This window comes from Cannabis sativa, chromosome 3 (genome assembly GCF_029168945.1).
Source record: "Cannabis sativa cultivar Pink pepper isolate KNU-18-1 chromosome 3, ASM2916894v1, whole genome shotgun sequence".
NCBI classification, from domain to species: Eukaryota; Viridiplantae; Streptophyta; class Magnoliopsida; order Rosales; family Cannabaceae; genus Cannabis; species Cannabis sativa.
Window position 1 is genome coordinate 10,790,653 of NC_083603.1, and position 15,140 is coordinate 10,805,792.

The 15,140-nt window shown below is 35.9% G+C and overlaps 3 protein-coding genes across 3 annotated transcripts; 2 read left to right on the top strand and 1 right to left on the bottom strand.

Moving 5' to 3' along the window:
• The first annotated feature begins 5,468 nt into the window (after nucleotides 1–5,468).
• On the top strand, nucleotides 5,469–9,200 carry LOC115717983 (uncharacterized). Its single transcript, XM_061112358.1, has 6 exons — nucleotides 5,469–6,041; nucleotides 6,566–7,432; nucleotides 7,676–7,795; nucleotides 7,831–8,589; nucleotides 8,919–8,985; nucleotides 9,028–9,200. The coding sequence occupies exons 2-6, from the start codon at nucleotides 6,566–6,568 to the stop codon at nucleotides 9,198–9,200; spliced, it is 1,986 nt and encodes a 661-aa protein (XP_060968341.1). The 5' UTR covers nucleotides 5,469–6,041.
• Nucleotide 9,201: 1 nt separating this feature from the next.
• LOC133035424 (uncharacterized) lies at nucleotides 9,202–9,809 on the top strand. The gene is made up of 2 exons (XM_061111290.1): nucleotides 9,202–9,438; nucleotides 9,530–9,809. The coding sequence occupies exons 1-2, from the start codon at nucleotides 9,209–9,211 to the stop codon at nucleotides 9,669–9,671; spliced, it is 372 nt and encodes a 123-aa protein (XP_060967273.1). The 5' UTR covers nucleotides 9,202–9,208; the 3' UTR covers nucleotides 9,672–9,809.
• A 1,249-nt stretch (nucleotides 9,810–11,058) lies between these two features.
• LOC133035915 (uncharacterized) lies at nucleotides 11,059–12,453 on the bottom strand. The gene has a single exon (XM_061112359.1). The coding sequence runs from the start codon at nucleotides 12,451–12,453 to the stop codon at nucleotides 11,059–11,061; it is 1,395 nt and encodes a 464-aa protein (XP_060968342.1).
• Nucleotides 12,454–15,140: the final 2,687 nt, after the last annotated feature.

A 15,140-nucleotide genomic window follows, 5' to 3' on the forward strand; every position in this document is an offset into this window, starting at 1 on the left:
TGAGTAGCTGCCTTCGTCGTAGGCGTACTCATCGAGGTTTCCCTCGTAATCGTCATCAGGAATTCCTTCTTCTTCCTTGGAACCCTCAGTTGCTCTTGAGGCCACGTCTTCCTCATTTGGGTCTTGAGCATCTTGAAGAGGGCGAGGTTGACGTGTGCTTCGAGTCTCCACTATTGTTGTGTTGTTATAATACAGTGTGTGTTTACAGACGCTTTCTTCAACTCTCAATGAAAGCACCAAAATATTGACCGAAGTTTTCAGCAACCAATAAAATAATAATAATTTAGAGAGTTGTAAGAAATTAAGAAGGAGATTTTTTACGTGGTTGGGGCGTTAATGAGCCTTAGTCCACGAGTCTGTGTATTTATGATAGTATTTAATACAGAGAATGTTCTTGGTGAGTTTTTACTCTTCTAGCACTTGTGCAACCCAGAATTCTCGACCCCTCTTTAATAAGCTTTGGGGGGGGGTATTTATAGTGTTTTTGTGGGGTGATCCCCAGAATTAAGGTACATGCATGTCTGTAACTATCAGTAAAGTTTGTACATTCCCAATGAATATATCATGGGTTATGCATGGTCTAATCCCTAGGTGCTGTAGGGATTTTATGAGGGCAGTCCTTAATCCCTCTTGACTGATGTGATTCTTCACAAAGTAGCTGTCACTAGACTTTATTAGTCATAGCCTAGTAGGTACAGATCGGGGGTTGTGCCGTCAGACTTTATTACGTGTGGCAGTTCCAATACGCCTCCTCCCATGCGGCATTAAATGCGAGATGACTGCTCAGAGGAAGCCTGACACCACCCGGAGATGCTTTGATGCCATCTTGCTCTCCGGGAGCATATGAGACCTTATATGCCTTCTCCGGGAGGCGTATCCAAAATAATGCTTTGCTTTATAAAGACTTAGCTATTTAATTGAAACGCTAAACCCTTTCCATCCACGTGTAACTGTCCGGTTGGTCCACGTATATTGGGCAAAATCAGGAGCAACAGGAACTAACATTTGATCCGTTAGGAAATTCAAGATTCTATAATGGTAAACCAAGTTCCTGGCCATCCACATTAGTACCTTCCAAAAACAAAAGCTGTAAGAATCATGTTCTCTCAGAAACTTTAACGAGTGAATCAAAGAAACTAATAATATGGCTAAGAGTTCATGATTGCTCAGTATTCAGGTCGATCTACTATTGATCATCATTATGAGATGAATTATGTCTTTATATCAAACGACATGTTTGATAAAGACAACTTAATTACATATTGGTCCATGTCATACATAATCTCTATTATATACAATACCTTCACTTAGATGTTATACTACATTAATAATCCGAATTGAGATTATTTACACAAAATAACAGGCATCAGTGAACCGTACTATAACAATTGTTGATTAAAAATTCTATAACTTTAATATGTTGGTTAATATTTTATTTATGGTTAAGTGATCTTAATTCTTAGTACAATACAAATCACAACATTATATAATAATTTTTTTGATATTCATATATAAATTATTCAATATAAAATATTAAAAATTTAACATGCAAACATATATCCAAATATTTAACTAATATTTATAATCAAAAATATCTTTACAGACTTTTTAAAGCATAAACCCTAACACAAAAGTTATAGAAAAGTTAATATAAAATTTAGAGTTATTATATACATAAAGTACAAAAAGAATATCTAAAATATAATTTTAGGCATAATTTTTTTTGTCATTTTAAATTCTATACTTTAAATTTTTAACAAAGTAAAAAATCACATACAATTTTTAATATAATTTATATAATTAAATATTTTTATGTATTAATATTTATTTTTTAAAAGATAAATTATATTTCTTAAGTTTTTAAAATAATTAAAAGTAATATATATAAATAAAAAAAATCTAAAATTTAATTTTATACATAATTTGTTTTTCTTTTTTACATTTAAGACTTTAAAAAATTATTAAAAATAAACATAAAATATTTAGAGAAAATGTTATTGTACTCAAGTGTTGTCATACACATCCCACATAGATTTTACTATATAAAATTATTTATGGTTTTGAAAAAAAAAAAATTAACGATTAAATTACTTAATTCATTTAAAGAAAATATATTTAATTCAAAATTTAATAATAAAAAATAATTAAATTATGAAATGTACATATCATAAAGATATATATATATCTATTCTATATAAAGTGTGTCTATATAACAGAATTCTTGGTTTATGAGAAATTCATGAGTGACTTTTTATTTGTATTAAAAATAAAATAGTTTATGAGAAATTCATAGATCATTTTTTATTTATATATAATAAAATAAATAAATCCCATTAAATCAAAAAAATACGATTGGATTTTTGCTGTTGTACATTTACGATTGGGTTTTCTTTAATTATTTATTGTATTCATTTTCCTATTATAATTTAGACATTCCCATATGGGATCACACATAATATTTCAATCCGCACTTCTCTTTTTTCTTCTTCACAACTTAATAACAAAATATATAAGTAATAACAATACTAAAAAAGAAGCGTGACTTTTATCAAAGTTCACAAAACCAAAGTTCACAAAACCAAGCATCAATGGCGAAAAAAACCCAACAACGTTTACAGCTAACAAATGATTGTAAGTGCTCGGCATATGCATTAGTTTCCAGGAGCAAAGTTTTTTAAAGTTACGTAATAATTTACATATATGCTGCAAACACAATATACAAAAAATAAAGAAAAATATGGAAGAAAGAAGAGACCATTATTCACATCTAGAAAGGCAGTGGAGATAATAATAAAGACTTTTCATTATTTTTTCTTTTTTTTTATCAATTTTTTTTCTTTTTGAATAAAGATAAATATGAAATTTTAATCGTATAGAGTTTTATTTTAATAAAATATAGTATTTTAAAATAATTTAAATTCAAATAATTTAATAGTATTTTGTTATAGAATACTATCACTTTTTGTTAAACATGGTTTTCACTTTTTTGTCGACACTACCATATTCAATTTACTAACGAAAAAATGGACAATCCAGATATATGTGAACCCCATATATATGCGGACTCGGCTAGAATGAAAAGTGCAAAATAATTACACTATTGTCTCTATCGAAGCAAATGAAGATTGAAATCCACCAATGACTATCATTAGTTTTCTTATCTACAATATTTAGACAAATGCTATCTTCAATTATCAACAATTTAGAGATTGATGTTTAATTTTTTTTTATCTTACACCCATTTAAGGAATGTTTCTTTAAGTATTGGAACATCAATTTTTAATTTATTTTTGGATTAACTTAAGAACATATTTAAATCATCAAGCTTTCTTAAACACTAATATATTGCATTCGGTATTCACTTTTAATTGACAACATTATAAACTATAATATATAGATACACATAATAATAATCTCACCTAATAATTAATAATATTTTTTCTTTAATTTTTAATTGTATCACTTTCAAATAACATAGAAAAAAACTAGCATAAAATTTAGTATACGTGCCTCACACGTAGTTTTTTGCTAGTATATATATATATAAATATATATATATATTCTAGACATGTGTGTTGTAAAAGAAAAACGAACTAAATAAATTTATAAAAATAAAGTACTTATAGAAATTATTGGAAAATTCTATAACGTAGTCCTCTAAAAGGGGTGTCGCAATGCATCTCTATTTGTATCAGTATATGAGAGAATTTTTTAGTGTAATTTTTTTCATCGTTATCTATGTTGTAGTTATTTAAAATATTTTGTAAAATTTTGAGAAATTTAAAAAAATTTAACACGGTAAGAACAGGGTTAAAACAACCTATTTCACACTCGTATAAATAAAAGAGTTATGAGTGCAATAGACTGTTTGAACCCTACTTTTGGCATGTTGAATTTTTTTGAATTTTCTAAAATTTTGTAGATAGTCTTAAATAACTACAACATAGACCACTATGAAAAAAAAAATTGAACTAAAAAATTCTTTAAGATATTGAAACAGATAAGAATTATATCGGTGCAGTCCTTTTAGATGGTGCATTGTAAAAGGAAAATTTGATTTTCTATACTTGCATATACTTAATATTTTTTCTCTAAACACATAACATTTAATATTTGTGGGATATGACACATTTTAAAATATCCCTAAAATACCCCCATTTACATTACTGCCTCCCCTCTCTCTTCTTCTCTCTTTGTTATAAACAAAAAAAATTAAAAAAAAAAATTAAAGTGGGCATCGGGCCCTACATCGGGCCATACATCGGGCCAATAATCTGACCATTGGGCCCTACATTGGGCCCTACATCGGGCCCATCGGGCCAATCCTATAAAATGAAAAAAAAAAATTTAAAAATAAAGTGGGCATTTGACCATCGGGCCGACCATCGGGCCCTACATCGGGCCCATCGGGCTAGTCCTATAAATAGAATTTTTTTTAAGAAAATCCAAAATGGGCATCAGACCATCGGGCCCTACATCGGGCCTACATCGGGCCATGCATCGGACCATCGGGCCATGCATCTGGCCTTCATCTTCAAGCTCATATCAAACCAGAAAATCGGATTTTCTTGCCCAGAAAGATCACAGACCCTAGATCTACTCCATCTAACCCTAGATCTAATCAAGAATGCACATATCCAACCTAAATCTATCAACTAAAAACATTTTCACCATAATCAATAAGAAAAAAAAATTAAAAAACCGAAATGGGAAAGGCTCGTCACGTGCTCAGTGGATGGGTTCCCTGCGTGGGGTGGTGGGTTCGGTGGGTTCTTCGTTCGAGTGGGGATTCGTGGGTGGTGCGATTTCAAATGCTAGAGAGAGAGAGAGAGAGAGAGAGAGAGAGAGAGAGAGAGAGAGAGAGAGAGAGAGAGAGAGTTTAGAAATGAGGGGGGTAAAATTGGGTTTAAGTAAAAGTTATCCCATTTTACAAATTATGTATAGTTTTAGATTAAGATACCAATTTTAGTCCCTAATATGCATATAATTTCAAATTTCCCTTGTAAAAATACTTAAACTAGTTAATTATGGACAAAAAATGTTAAAGGAGGTACCAAATACTACAAGAGGTGACATATCGAGTTCTACGAATTTTGATTTAATAAATAATATAGGAAACCGATAATTAATTATTAAATGTTTAGGGTTTTTACACAACATACTGAAATTTCTAATTTTTTTACTTTGTTACTGTGTGGCATAATTTTTTTTTTAAAAATACTTTTTTTTTTTTTTCAAAAATACTCTGTTAAGTTTTCACGGTTGTTCCACAGTTGTTTTTTAATTGTTCTACTGTTATTTTAATTAATCAGTTTTATTGTTTTATGGTTGTTTTATAAAAATATAGTATTTTTGTAAATTTTTGCCTAAAATCTAGTATTTTTATAAAAACCCCTAAATGTTCATCCTTATAGTATTAAACATTTTAAGGTATTAAATAGCAATTCTCTATCAATAATAGTAAAAATAAAAGGGAAATTTGACAATATATGCTTAAATATAGCATATATTGTTTTAATATACTATGTAAAAAAAAATTAAAAAAATACTCTCCAATTAATTATAATCCCAACTTTACCCTCCCCATTTCAAACTTTCACTCTCCCTCTAACTCTCAGTTTTCTCTCTCTCTCTCTCTCTCTCTCTCTCTCTCTCTCTCTCTCTCTCTCTCTCTCTCTCTCTCTCTCTCTCTCTCTCTCTCTCTCTCTCTCTCTCTCTCTCTCTCTCTCTCTCTCTCTCTCTCTCTCTCTCTCTCTCTCATTCTCACGCAAACCAGACAGCCCTAACCCCAGTCACCGGACCACCCCTCACTCACCGGACCACCCACGACACCCACCCCTCACGCAAACCAGACAGCCCTCACCCCACTCACGGACCACCCCCTCACCACCCGACCCCAGCATCCAGAGGAAATCGCGAAACCCATCTCAGACGACATCGCGAACTCTTCGAAGAAGAAATCGTGAAACCCCAGACGAGATCGAGAAACCCCCATTCGCGACACCCCCAAACGAAACCCAGATCCAAAACCTTAAAAAAAGGTATTTTTCTAAACTTTTTTGTTGTTTCATTACTTTTTCTTCTGTTTGTGCTTCATTTTAAAGTAATGTAGTTAGTTTAGGTTCAATTTGTTTGATTTCGTTTGAATTTCATTGTTTTGGTATATTTTCTGGTTTTTGTGCAAAATTTGCGACGTAGGGCGACTATGTTCACGACATAACGCGATATCGTCTAGAAAAGTTAGGGATTTTCTGTTAACCGTGGTTTTCACGACGTGTTGTCGACATACTAGCGACATAATTAGCGATATTGCATTTAGTACTTAGGTTTCATGATTTTTATCGACTTGTATGTGTGTTTGGCGACATGTTTGCGATATATTAGCGATATATAACAGTTATACATAGGACTAGTTTTGCATCCTCTTTTTGTGTTTAGCGATTCATTAGCGATATATTAGCGACGTATTTGGCGATTTGATCAGGATTATGTTTAGCGATGTATAGCGACATACAGCGACATGTTTCGCGACATACTTCTAACAAATTTGTTGACAATTTTGCAGATGGCTCCTGAACTTAAACTTCCAATTACCTCTCATTTCACGGGACGTCTTACCTATCGGGGTACAGATAGGTTCAGATATATCAAGGCCAAGTTTACTGAGATGGATTTGGTTGAGACAGTGAAGGCTAGTCCTTTCGGACACTTTTGGGAAGCTGGAGAGTTAACTTTCTCCGGCGCGTTGGTCCACAGCCTCCTCTTACGAAAAATGAAAGTGGACACAGAAAAGGAGGATGAGGTTTGGTTTCATGTAGGGAGAAATGACATGAGATTCGGACGGATAGAGTTTGGACTCATTACTGGCTTACCTATAGGTAGTGCCCCTACAGACGAGGAAATACACGCCAAGTCCAACGACCATCTAGTTCGGACTTATTTTGAAGGGAAGAGTTCTGTTCAGTTGGACTCCCTTATGCTCCAACTTGAGAGGTGCGAAGATAAAGATGATGCCTACAAGCTTGGACTGATCGCTTTCATTGAAGGTGTATTAGTATCAAAGGAGGGCAATGTCCAAGTTTGGCCTGAGATGTTGAAGTTTGTTAACGATCTCGACTTCTTCTTTAAGTATCCGTGGGGCGAGCGCGCTTTTCGTAAGCTGATGGAGACATTAGGAAAGAATATGCAACATTACAAGGATAATGTTGACAAGAAGAAGGGGAAGAAGATTGCTCAGGAGGCAAAGTACACAGTTAGTGGCTATGTACCTGCCTTTCAGTACTGGGCATACGAAGCAATTGAGAAGTTGGGGAAGAAGTATGCCCACTGCAACGGGACCAAGTTCCCCAGAATGTTGAGCTGGAAAACACCGGAGGGCCAGCGGAAACAAGATGTCAAGGCAACCGACATTGCACTGTTATTCAACAGTCGGGTATGTTTCTTTACTGTTTTGTATTTTATTTAAATTTATTGAAAATGAACATTCGCGACATTGTTAGCGATATCTTAGCGACATTATGCGATGTCGCAAAAGAAATGGCTGTATCGCTTATCGCGACATATGTCGTGACATGTTATCGACATGTAGCGACATTGTGCTGCTTTTTTCAATTATCATAATTTTTGACTTCTTTTCACAGTTTTTAATTATTCTGTGTTTTCTTTTTTGTTTCAGTTGGTGGTGAAGAAGTGCTTGTTTCCCCGGCCCAGTGAAGAGGCATACTTCAAGAGTATTAATGAGGGTAGAGCCCCTCTTTGCTTTGAGATGGACGTAGAACAAACGTGGACGTTGATGGTACACAGGAGTCTGTGTTTGAAACTCAAGCAAAGACCATCAACGAGGCCGTGACAAAGGCAAATTTAGTTCCACCACCACCGGCACCTGAAGTACACGAGCCATCTACTTCAGCAGGTCCTTCTGCTCTAACCAGTACAACTGTGGACACTGACCTTGTAAAGAGGTTGGATAGCATTGAGGCCCGGCTGGAGAAGCTTGAGTCCCAGCAGGAAGCCGTCATGTTGGCACAGACGGGGTTAGTAAATAGCCATCTCAGTATGAGGCGGTCCTTCACAGAGAGTCAGAAAGATCTGAAGGAGACTCTACTGGCTAAGATGGACGAGTTGATGGCTATGGTAAAAGGAGCGCCCACACCTGGAGAGCCCACATCTGCACCGCAAAATGAGGAACAACAGGCGAGTGATAACGAAGATGTCTTCCCAGAAGATTGGGAAGCAGATGATAACGAGGCACCGTCAACTCCATTGGAAGCAATCATCACGGCCATTGGGGATACACAATCACAGGACGAAGTCCTACTTCTACCTGCACCCCCAGAAAATGTGCCATTTGTGAGGAAGAGGAAGCCGCCAACGTACTTGAACGACTACACTGCGGAAAAGAAAAAGAGGCGAGTTCTTCCAGAGAACGTAGACCCGGAGAGACCAGCAGACCGTAGATTGCTTCGTACGTTCAAGAGGTGGTTGATTGGAGACATTCCCAATGCTCGACCTAGGAATGTGCACACCGGTGTTGGCGATGTGAAGTTCTTCACAGTTTTGTTTCTTAGGTCGGAGTGGCTTCACGATGATGTAAGTATTTAATCATTAATTAGTATTTTTGATTTTTTTTGCAACATTTTTTTGTATTGTCGATGTGTTAGCGACAATGTCGCGACATTTTCGCGACATTGTTGCTGACACAGAAGTTTTTTTCTTTCTGTTTTATTTGTCGACATGTCGCGACATTGTCACGACATTCTCGCGACATGGTCGCTTTTTTTTTACGTTCTGTTTAACGACATGTCGCGACATTGTCACGACATTGTCGCGACATCAGACAAATTTATTTAACGACAATGTTCGCGACGTTTCGCGACTTTATTTACGACATTACTTAATCTTCTCTTTTTTTTATGCAGCACATAGATGCCATATCACACTTGATGAGGAGGAGACGCCATCATTTTCCAGAGTTGTACCCTCGACGTGTGTGATTCTCGGACACAACACTTCCACAATTCCTCATAGGCATTTGGAGCTGCCAGACTGGTGACAGAAGTACGTTCGAATGGCCAGATGCGGTGAAACCAGTACTATCTGGGTATGGAGAGCCGGTACATGCCAGGTTGGAAGGATTTGAACTTCATATACTTCTTCCTGTACTTCGATCATCAAAAACATTGGGTTCTTTGTTGAGGTAGATATTGATATGTGGCAGATTCGGGTGTACGATAATGATTTATCATGCACCACCGACGCACAGTTTGATGCCATCATGCTACCTTGGACTGAGTTGTTTCCACATCTGCTGAGGTCTACTGGCTATTATGATCAAGTCAACAACAACATTCTGAATGTGGACTTAGGGGACAGTAGCCAACTCAAATCAATGCATGCTAGACGCATGCCAAGTGAGGTGGTTCCCCAAAGTAAAACAAGGTATTTGTTAATATAGTATATTATTATTTCATTTGCCATTACTCTTTAAATGCAGTTCAGTCTCTAAATGTGTTTGTTGTTAATTTTTCAGTGGTGATTGCGGGGTGTATGCACTTGAGTACATCGAACACCTCATGCTGAATCGGTCCTTGGACAACATTACAGACGATAGCATGAGAATGTTCAGAGATCGGTGGTGTGTAGACTTGTTTTATCAGAACTTAACTTGGTGAAATATAATTTAAAAGGGTTGTAAATTTTTTGTATTATAGACGATAGTTGTTTTTAGTACTGTACAGTTTTTATATATGGAAAAGTGTTCAATTTAAAAACTTTTACTTACATGTCGCTACAAAATCGTTAACATGTCGTTAAATGTCGAAAATTTTTAGTTTTAGAGTGTTTGGTTTCATATCGCTAAAGCACCGCGAACATGTCGTAAAAATGTCGATAGTACAATCATGTTTTGACTCTTCAGTTGATGTCGTTAACATGTCGCAATTATGTCGCGAAACGTCGGTACAAAAGACGTTTCCACATTAAATGGTAATTAATGTGACATTTATTATCCCGCCTAACCAACTACTTGATTATGTCGCTAACATGTCGCTCTGTGTCGCGACATGTCGCGAAAATTGCCCAGATTGCTTTTTGCATGACAAACATGTGTACAATTGTGTAATTCAATTTTTACATTTATTATCCCACCTTCCCAACTACTAGTTTTCTCTATAAAAGCCAATTGTCTATCTCATAAGTTACACATATTTTCTTAATTTTTTCCCTCTTAAGATAATTCTCTTAGCAATGTCTACTAGAAGGAACAAGGGCAAATATCCGATTCTTACTCCTGAAGAGATCAAGCAGGAGCCTGATTGTGGGGAAATTACGCCTCAAATGCAAAAAGTGCTTGACGACATGAATCGTTTTGAAGATGAACGGCTTATGAACGAGTGGAGGTTTCTAAAACTTGAAAAAAAATTTAACAAAACAGGTGTATGGCCGGCTCCACCACCAGGGTTCCGCGAAGGCTGCCATCGCTGCAAGTTAGGTTATTTAAATGGTAAACAGGTGAAGCCTGGATCTCTATGCAAATATTGCAAGGCTACATGTCGCTTTATGTCGCAAATGTAATCGTTAAACGTCGCTAAATATCGACTTTTCACTGAATAAATAAAAGTTACATTAATGTCGCTATATGTCGCTAACTTAATCGTGAAACGTCGCTATTTTTTAATTTTTTCCAGAATTGATAAAAGTTCTTCCTACATCGCACCATGTCGCTAGTGTAATCGTGGAAAGTCGCAGTTTTTAAATTTTTCCATAATTGAAAAAAGTTCTTCCTATATCGCGACATGTCGCTAGTGTAGTCGTGGAAAGTCGCATTTTCAGGACCTTGTCCAGAATAAAATAAATTTCCAAACATGTCGTGAAAGTGTCGCTACATATCGCAAAATGTCGTGAAATGCACAATTATATACAAAAATCTGAGATAGTGAGAGTAAACAACCACGTACACAGAAAATAATATCCATAAAACATAGTCATACATAAAAAAATACAAGTAACATGTCATAAACCATAATAATAATGCATGCAATTTAAAAACGAAAATGCTGCTCAAACCCTGGCCTTGCAAGTAGCTTTGTTGTGTCCTAATGCGCCACAGTTTGAACATTTGCGTGGTTCCTTGACTTTGGTACCGTTCGATGGAAATCGATTAGTCCGTAGTCTTCCTGCATTGCTCTTTCTTGGACGACCTACAGGTTTCTTCTCCACTGGTACACCGATTCTCATGTTCTGCATGTGTTCTGGAAGCACCCATTCATCCTCCTCGCCCACAACATTAATTGTTGCATCGTAAGTATTCTTCCACGTCTCCTTTGTGTAATAGGGAGATGACAGAGCGTAGACACTGACATTCTGAGTAAGCGCTGCGGCACATGCATGGGGACAAGGAATTTTCAACAATTGGAACATGCCGCAAGTGCATGTTCTCTCAACTAAGTTCACATCTCCGCCTTTTTCAAAGTCAGAACCGTCAGCACCTCTTCCAACATTAAACAATTGTGCACCGTTACGTAGGACACTTCTACGTCTACCATCCTCGTGTTGCTTTATCAAATCTTCCTCAAAATGAGTTGCCAAAGGGGTAACACACTTACTTGCCTTCTCCAGACGGTTAGCAAACCAATTTTGTAGTGTGAACCTTATGAACTCAACTAGAGTAGTTATTGGATATGCCCGGAATTCTTCAGTCACGTTGTTAAGGCTTTCTGCAGCGTTGTTTGTCATGATGTTGTACCTGTCTCCTAGACAATAAGGACGAGCCCATTTTTCTAATCCTATATTGTCAACATAAGCAGCGATGGGAGGATCCATCTGTCGGAGCACCTGCAAATGTCTATCACATTCCCTCTTCGACCATGCGTAAGCGGCCAACCATATTTGCGTGTTACATACATCAGTCTTGAACTTGTGGGTGACATTCATAGAAATATGTTTGTAGCATGCACAGTGGCATGCTTCGGGGAAAATAACCTCGACAGCATGTTCAATGCTTTGATGCCTATCCGATACAAACACTAAGTTTTCAACCTCCCCAATCGCTTCCTTTAACTTCTGCAAGAAATACTTCCAAGAGTCATGATTCTCGCTGTCAACAATTGCAAAGGCAATCAGAAACAATTGGTTATTTGCATCGTACGCTACAGCAACTAGCATTGTGCCCCCAAACCTTGTCTTCAAGAACGTGCCGTCGATACTAATCACAGGAAGACAAAACTTAAATCCCCTCCTAGAAGCAACAAAGGACCGAAACAAGACTTGAACCTCGTTATCCTCTCGTGATAATGTCCGTAATAGTACCTGGATTCTTCGTTCCAAAGCACGTAAAAGTAACCGGTGTAACCGACTATAAGCTGCTGCTGGCGTACCCCTCGAATACATAAGTCCCTTCTCTCGGCACCTCCAAGCCTTCTCATAGCTCATCTTGATCCCATACTCCTGAAACATATCCCTTTGTATGTCTTTAGCTTTGTACTTAGTTCCATCTGATTTGAACTTGTTCTTAATGAGGTGGCCAACAACCCACGGTCGCTTGACGGTTATCGGCATGTCTAGAATCCGGGCTACATGTGTGTTCGTTGTGGAATACAAGAACCTCAAACATGTCACAACGTGCCCTCTTCCTCCCCCTCACTCTCCATTTGCAATCCGAACCCCCGCAAGTTGCATAAAAGACATCGGTCCCAGACTTCTTCACCATGAACTCAAAATTCATTTTCAATGCAAACCTTCCAACCACATTTTTCAATTCAGTCTTATTTGTATACAGCTTGCCAACATATATTTCCCCTGAATGTGTACCAGTAAAAGAAGTTGTATAAACATTATTTTCCTCTATGTCTTCCCTTGTCCACACAATAGGTTTGAATTTTGTACAAACTTCAAAATCAGATGGTACAGTACTACGAGGAGGACACAGGCGGTACACTGCGGTGCCTGGTGTTTCGTGATTTTCACTCCGAGGGGTTCTTCTTTCTTGGTCTTTCCTTTGCTCCCTTGGACGTGGTGGAGATGGTGGAGGTAGTTCTAACCTTAAAGAAGGTACTTCTATAGGTTCATGAACTTCCAACTCCGCATCACCATCCTCGTTCAAATCTACTATAGGATCATTGTTGTAAAATGCACCATCAAACTCATTGAACTGGTCAAATCCATAGTCAACCCTATTATCCTCCTCTATATTAGTAGGGGCCTGCTCATTCATCCCTACGGATGGATCTGTTTCTGGGACAAAACTCCCAACAACACTTCTTGGGAGGACAGTTGGCGGAGTAGGCCCCAAAAGCGCATGCCTTTTAACCTTAGTCACAAACAGTGGCAGCAAGTTCTCCACACTCATTTTTGCCTTCATTCTTAAGAACAATCTTACTTGACTATCTTTCACTAAAACTTCTGGCGGTATCATATTGCCTTTCATGTACATATAACACACCTCTATTTTCAGTTCATACACAATAGGGTCTATATCCAATTCTTCATACAAAATATCATTCATCTTTTCTAAAGTAGTGTCAACCTCAAACATTAACATCTTACTTTTGGGATTATTGAAAATCCAGTTGAAACCTTCAACTGCCCAAGCCCCATCATATAGTACAACTACAAACACATTCGAATCTGCAAACCAAAATGACCACAAATTATAACAAACCAATATGTCGCAAGATATCGCGAACCTATCGCTACTTATCGCGAACCAATTACAAAAAAATGTATGTCGACAAACGTCGCGAACTTGTCGAGAAAAATAAAAATATCCACAATATAACACAATAATTCTATGTGTCGCGACGTGTGTCGCGACATGTCGACACATGTCGCTAAATGTCATCCCTAACCTCTTGCCAGCTAGTAATCGCTAAATGTCGCTAACATGTCGAAACATATCGCTAAAATTGCAAAAAAAAACCAGTAAACTCGCAGACTTGCTGCATTTCGTGTTTCATTGACAAAGGGTGTCAAAAGGGTACATAAAAACCACGGATATGTGTAGATCTATTACTTTCAACATAAATACATCTAAATCAAACAATAATTACTAAAGAAATTACATACCCATTATTGTTTAAAGGAATGACTTTCTTAGAGCTTTGGTTGGGTTTCAAGTTCCCTTTGAGTAAGTCGGCCGAACACTAGCTCCGGTGGTGGCAATGTGTGTATTGTAGAGAGAGAGAGAGAGAGAGAGAGAGAGAGAGAGAGAGAGAGAGAGAGAGAGAAATCCGAGAGATGGAGAGAGAGAAAGTGTTATGAATATTTTTTATTTATTTTAGGGGTAAAATTGTAAGGGATAAATGTTTTAAGTATAGTTTTCATAATATAAAGAATGCTAGCATAGTTTTAGTGTACTCTTTATTTTTAAGCATATATTGTCAAATTTCCCAATTAAAATCATTTACACAAATAAAAAAAAAATAGTACAAAATGTCATTCATACAAAATAAAAAAAAAAATCACAAACGATCATTCATAAATTCTTAAAAAAATATATATTGAAAACGAAAAAAACGACTAATCACATTATTTTATTATATATTAGAGAAATATACTAGATGTACAAGTTATCTATATATGTATGCCACCAAAGTTCTTCAAGAATTGAACTTTCTAATTTCATATTTTTTTTTTTTGGAATAATTACATAAGGCACCATTTTTTTTTGTAAAATATTTACATTTTTACGTTCAAAGAATTTTTTTACATTTTTACGGTGTTCCAAAAAATAACACGAAAACAACACAAAATCAACAAGAAAACAACATAAAAGTAACATAAAAATAACAATAAAAAAATAACAAAAAATAGCATACATTTAACAAAAAATTAACAACAAATGAACAAAATTTCAACATAAAAAGACCATATTTTATGTAAATAAAATAAAAAAAAATCGTAAAAATGTTTAAAATTCTGTGAAACCGTATTTTTGTTATTTTTTTGTTGTTTTTGTGCATTTGTAAAATTAACCTTATTTTTTTCCCTTTCTAATTTCTTAATATGTGTCCTTTTTTTTTTTATCAATTTATAAATAAGATTATCTAGAATCATTTTTCGAACTTTTATTATTTAAATTCAATTGGTTTGTGATTGTTGAATCATCTTTTCCAATCATATTCCTCACATTTATTATTAAATTT

Excerpts from the sequence above, each read along its gene's own strand:
- LOC115717983 (XM_061112358.1), top strand. The coding sequence starts at position 6,566 with ATGGCTCCTGAACTTAAACTTCCAATTACCTCTCATTTCACGGGACGT. Across the intron at positions 7,433-7,675 it reads CACTGTTATTCAACAGTCGG|TTGGTGGTGAAGAAGTGCTT; the intron begins GTATGTTTCTTT and ends TTTTTGTTTCAG. Across the intron at positions 8,986-9,027 it reads TCCAGAGTTGTACCCTCGAC|GCATTTGGAGCTGCCAGACT; the intron begins GTGTGTGATTCT and ends AATTCCTCATAG.
- LOC133035915 (XM_061112359.1), bottom strand. The coding sequence starts at position 12,453 with ATGTTTCAGGAGTATGGGATCAAGATGAGCTATGAGAAGGCTTGGAGG.
- LOC133035424 (XM_061111290.1), top strand. The coding sequence starts at position 9,209 with ATGTGGCAGATTCGGGTGTACGATAATGATTTATCATGCACCACCGAC. Across the intron at positions 9,439-9,529 it reads GTTCCCCAAAGTAAAACAAG|TGGTGATTGCGGGGTGTATG; the intron begins GTATTTGTTAAT and ends TTAATTTTTCAG.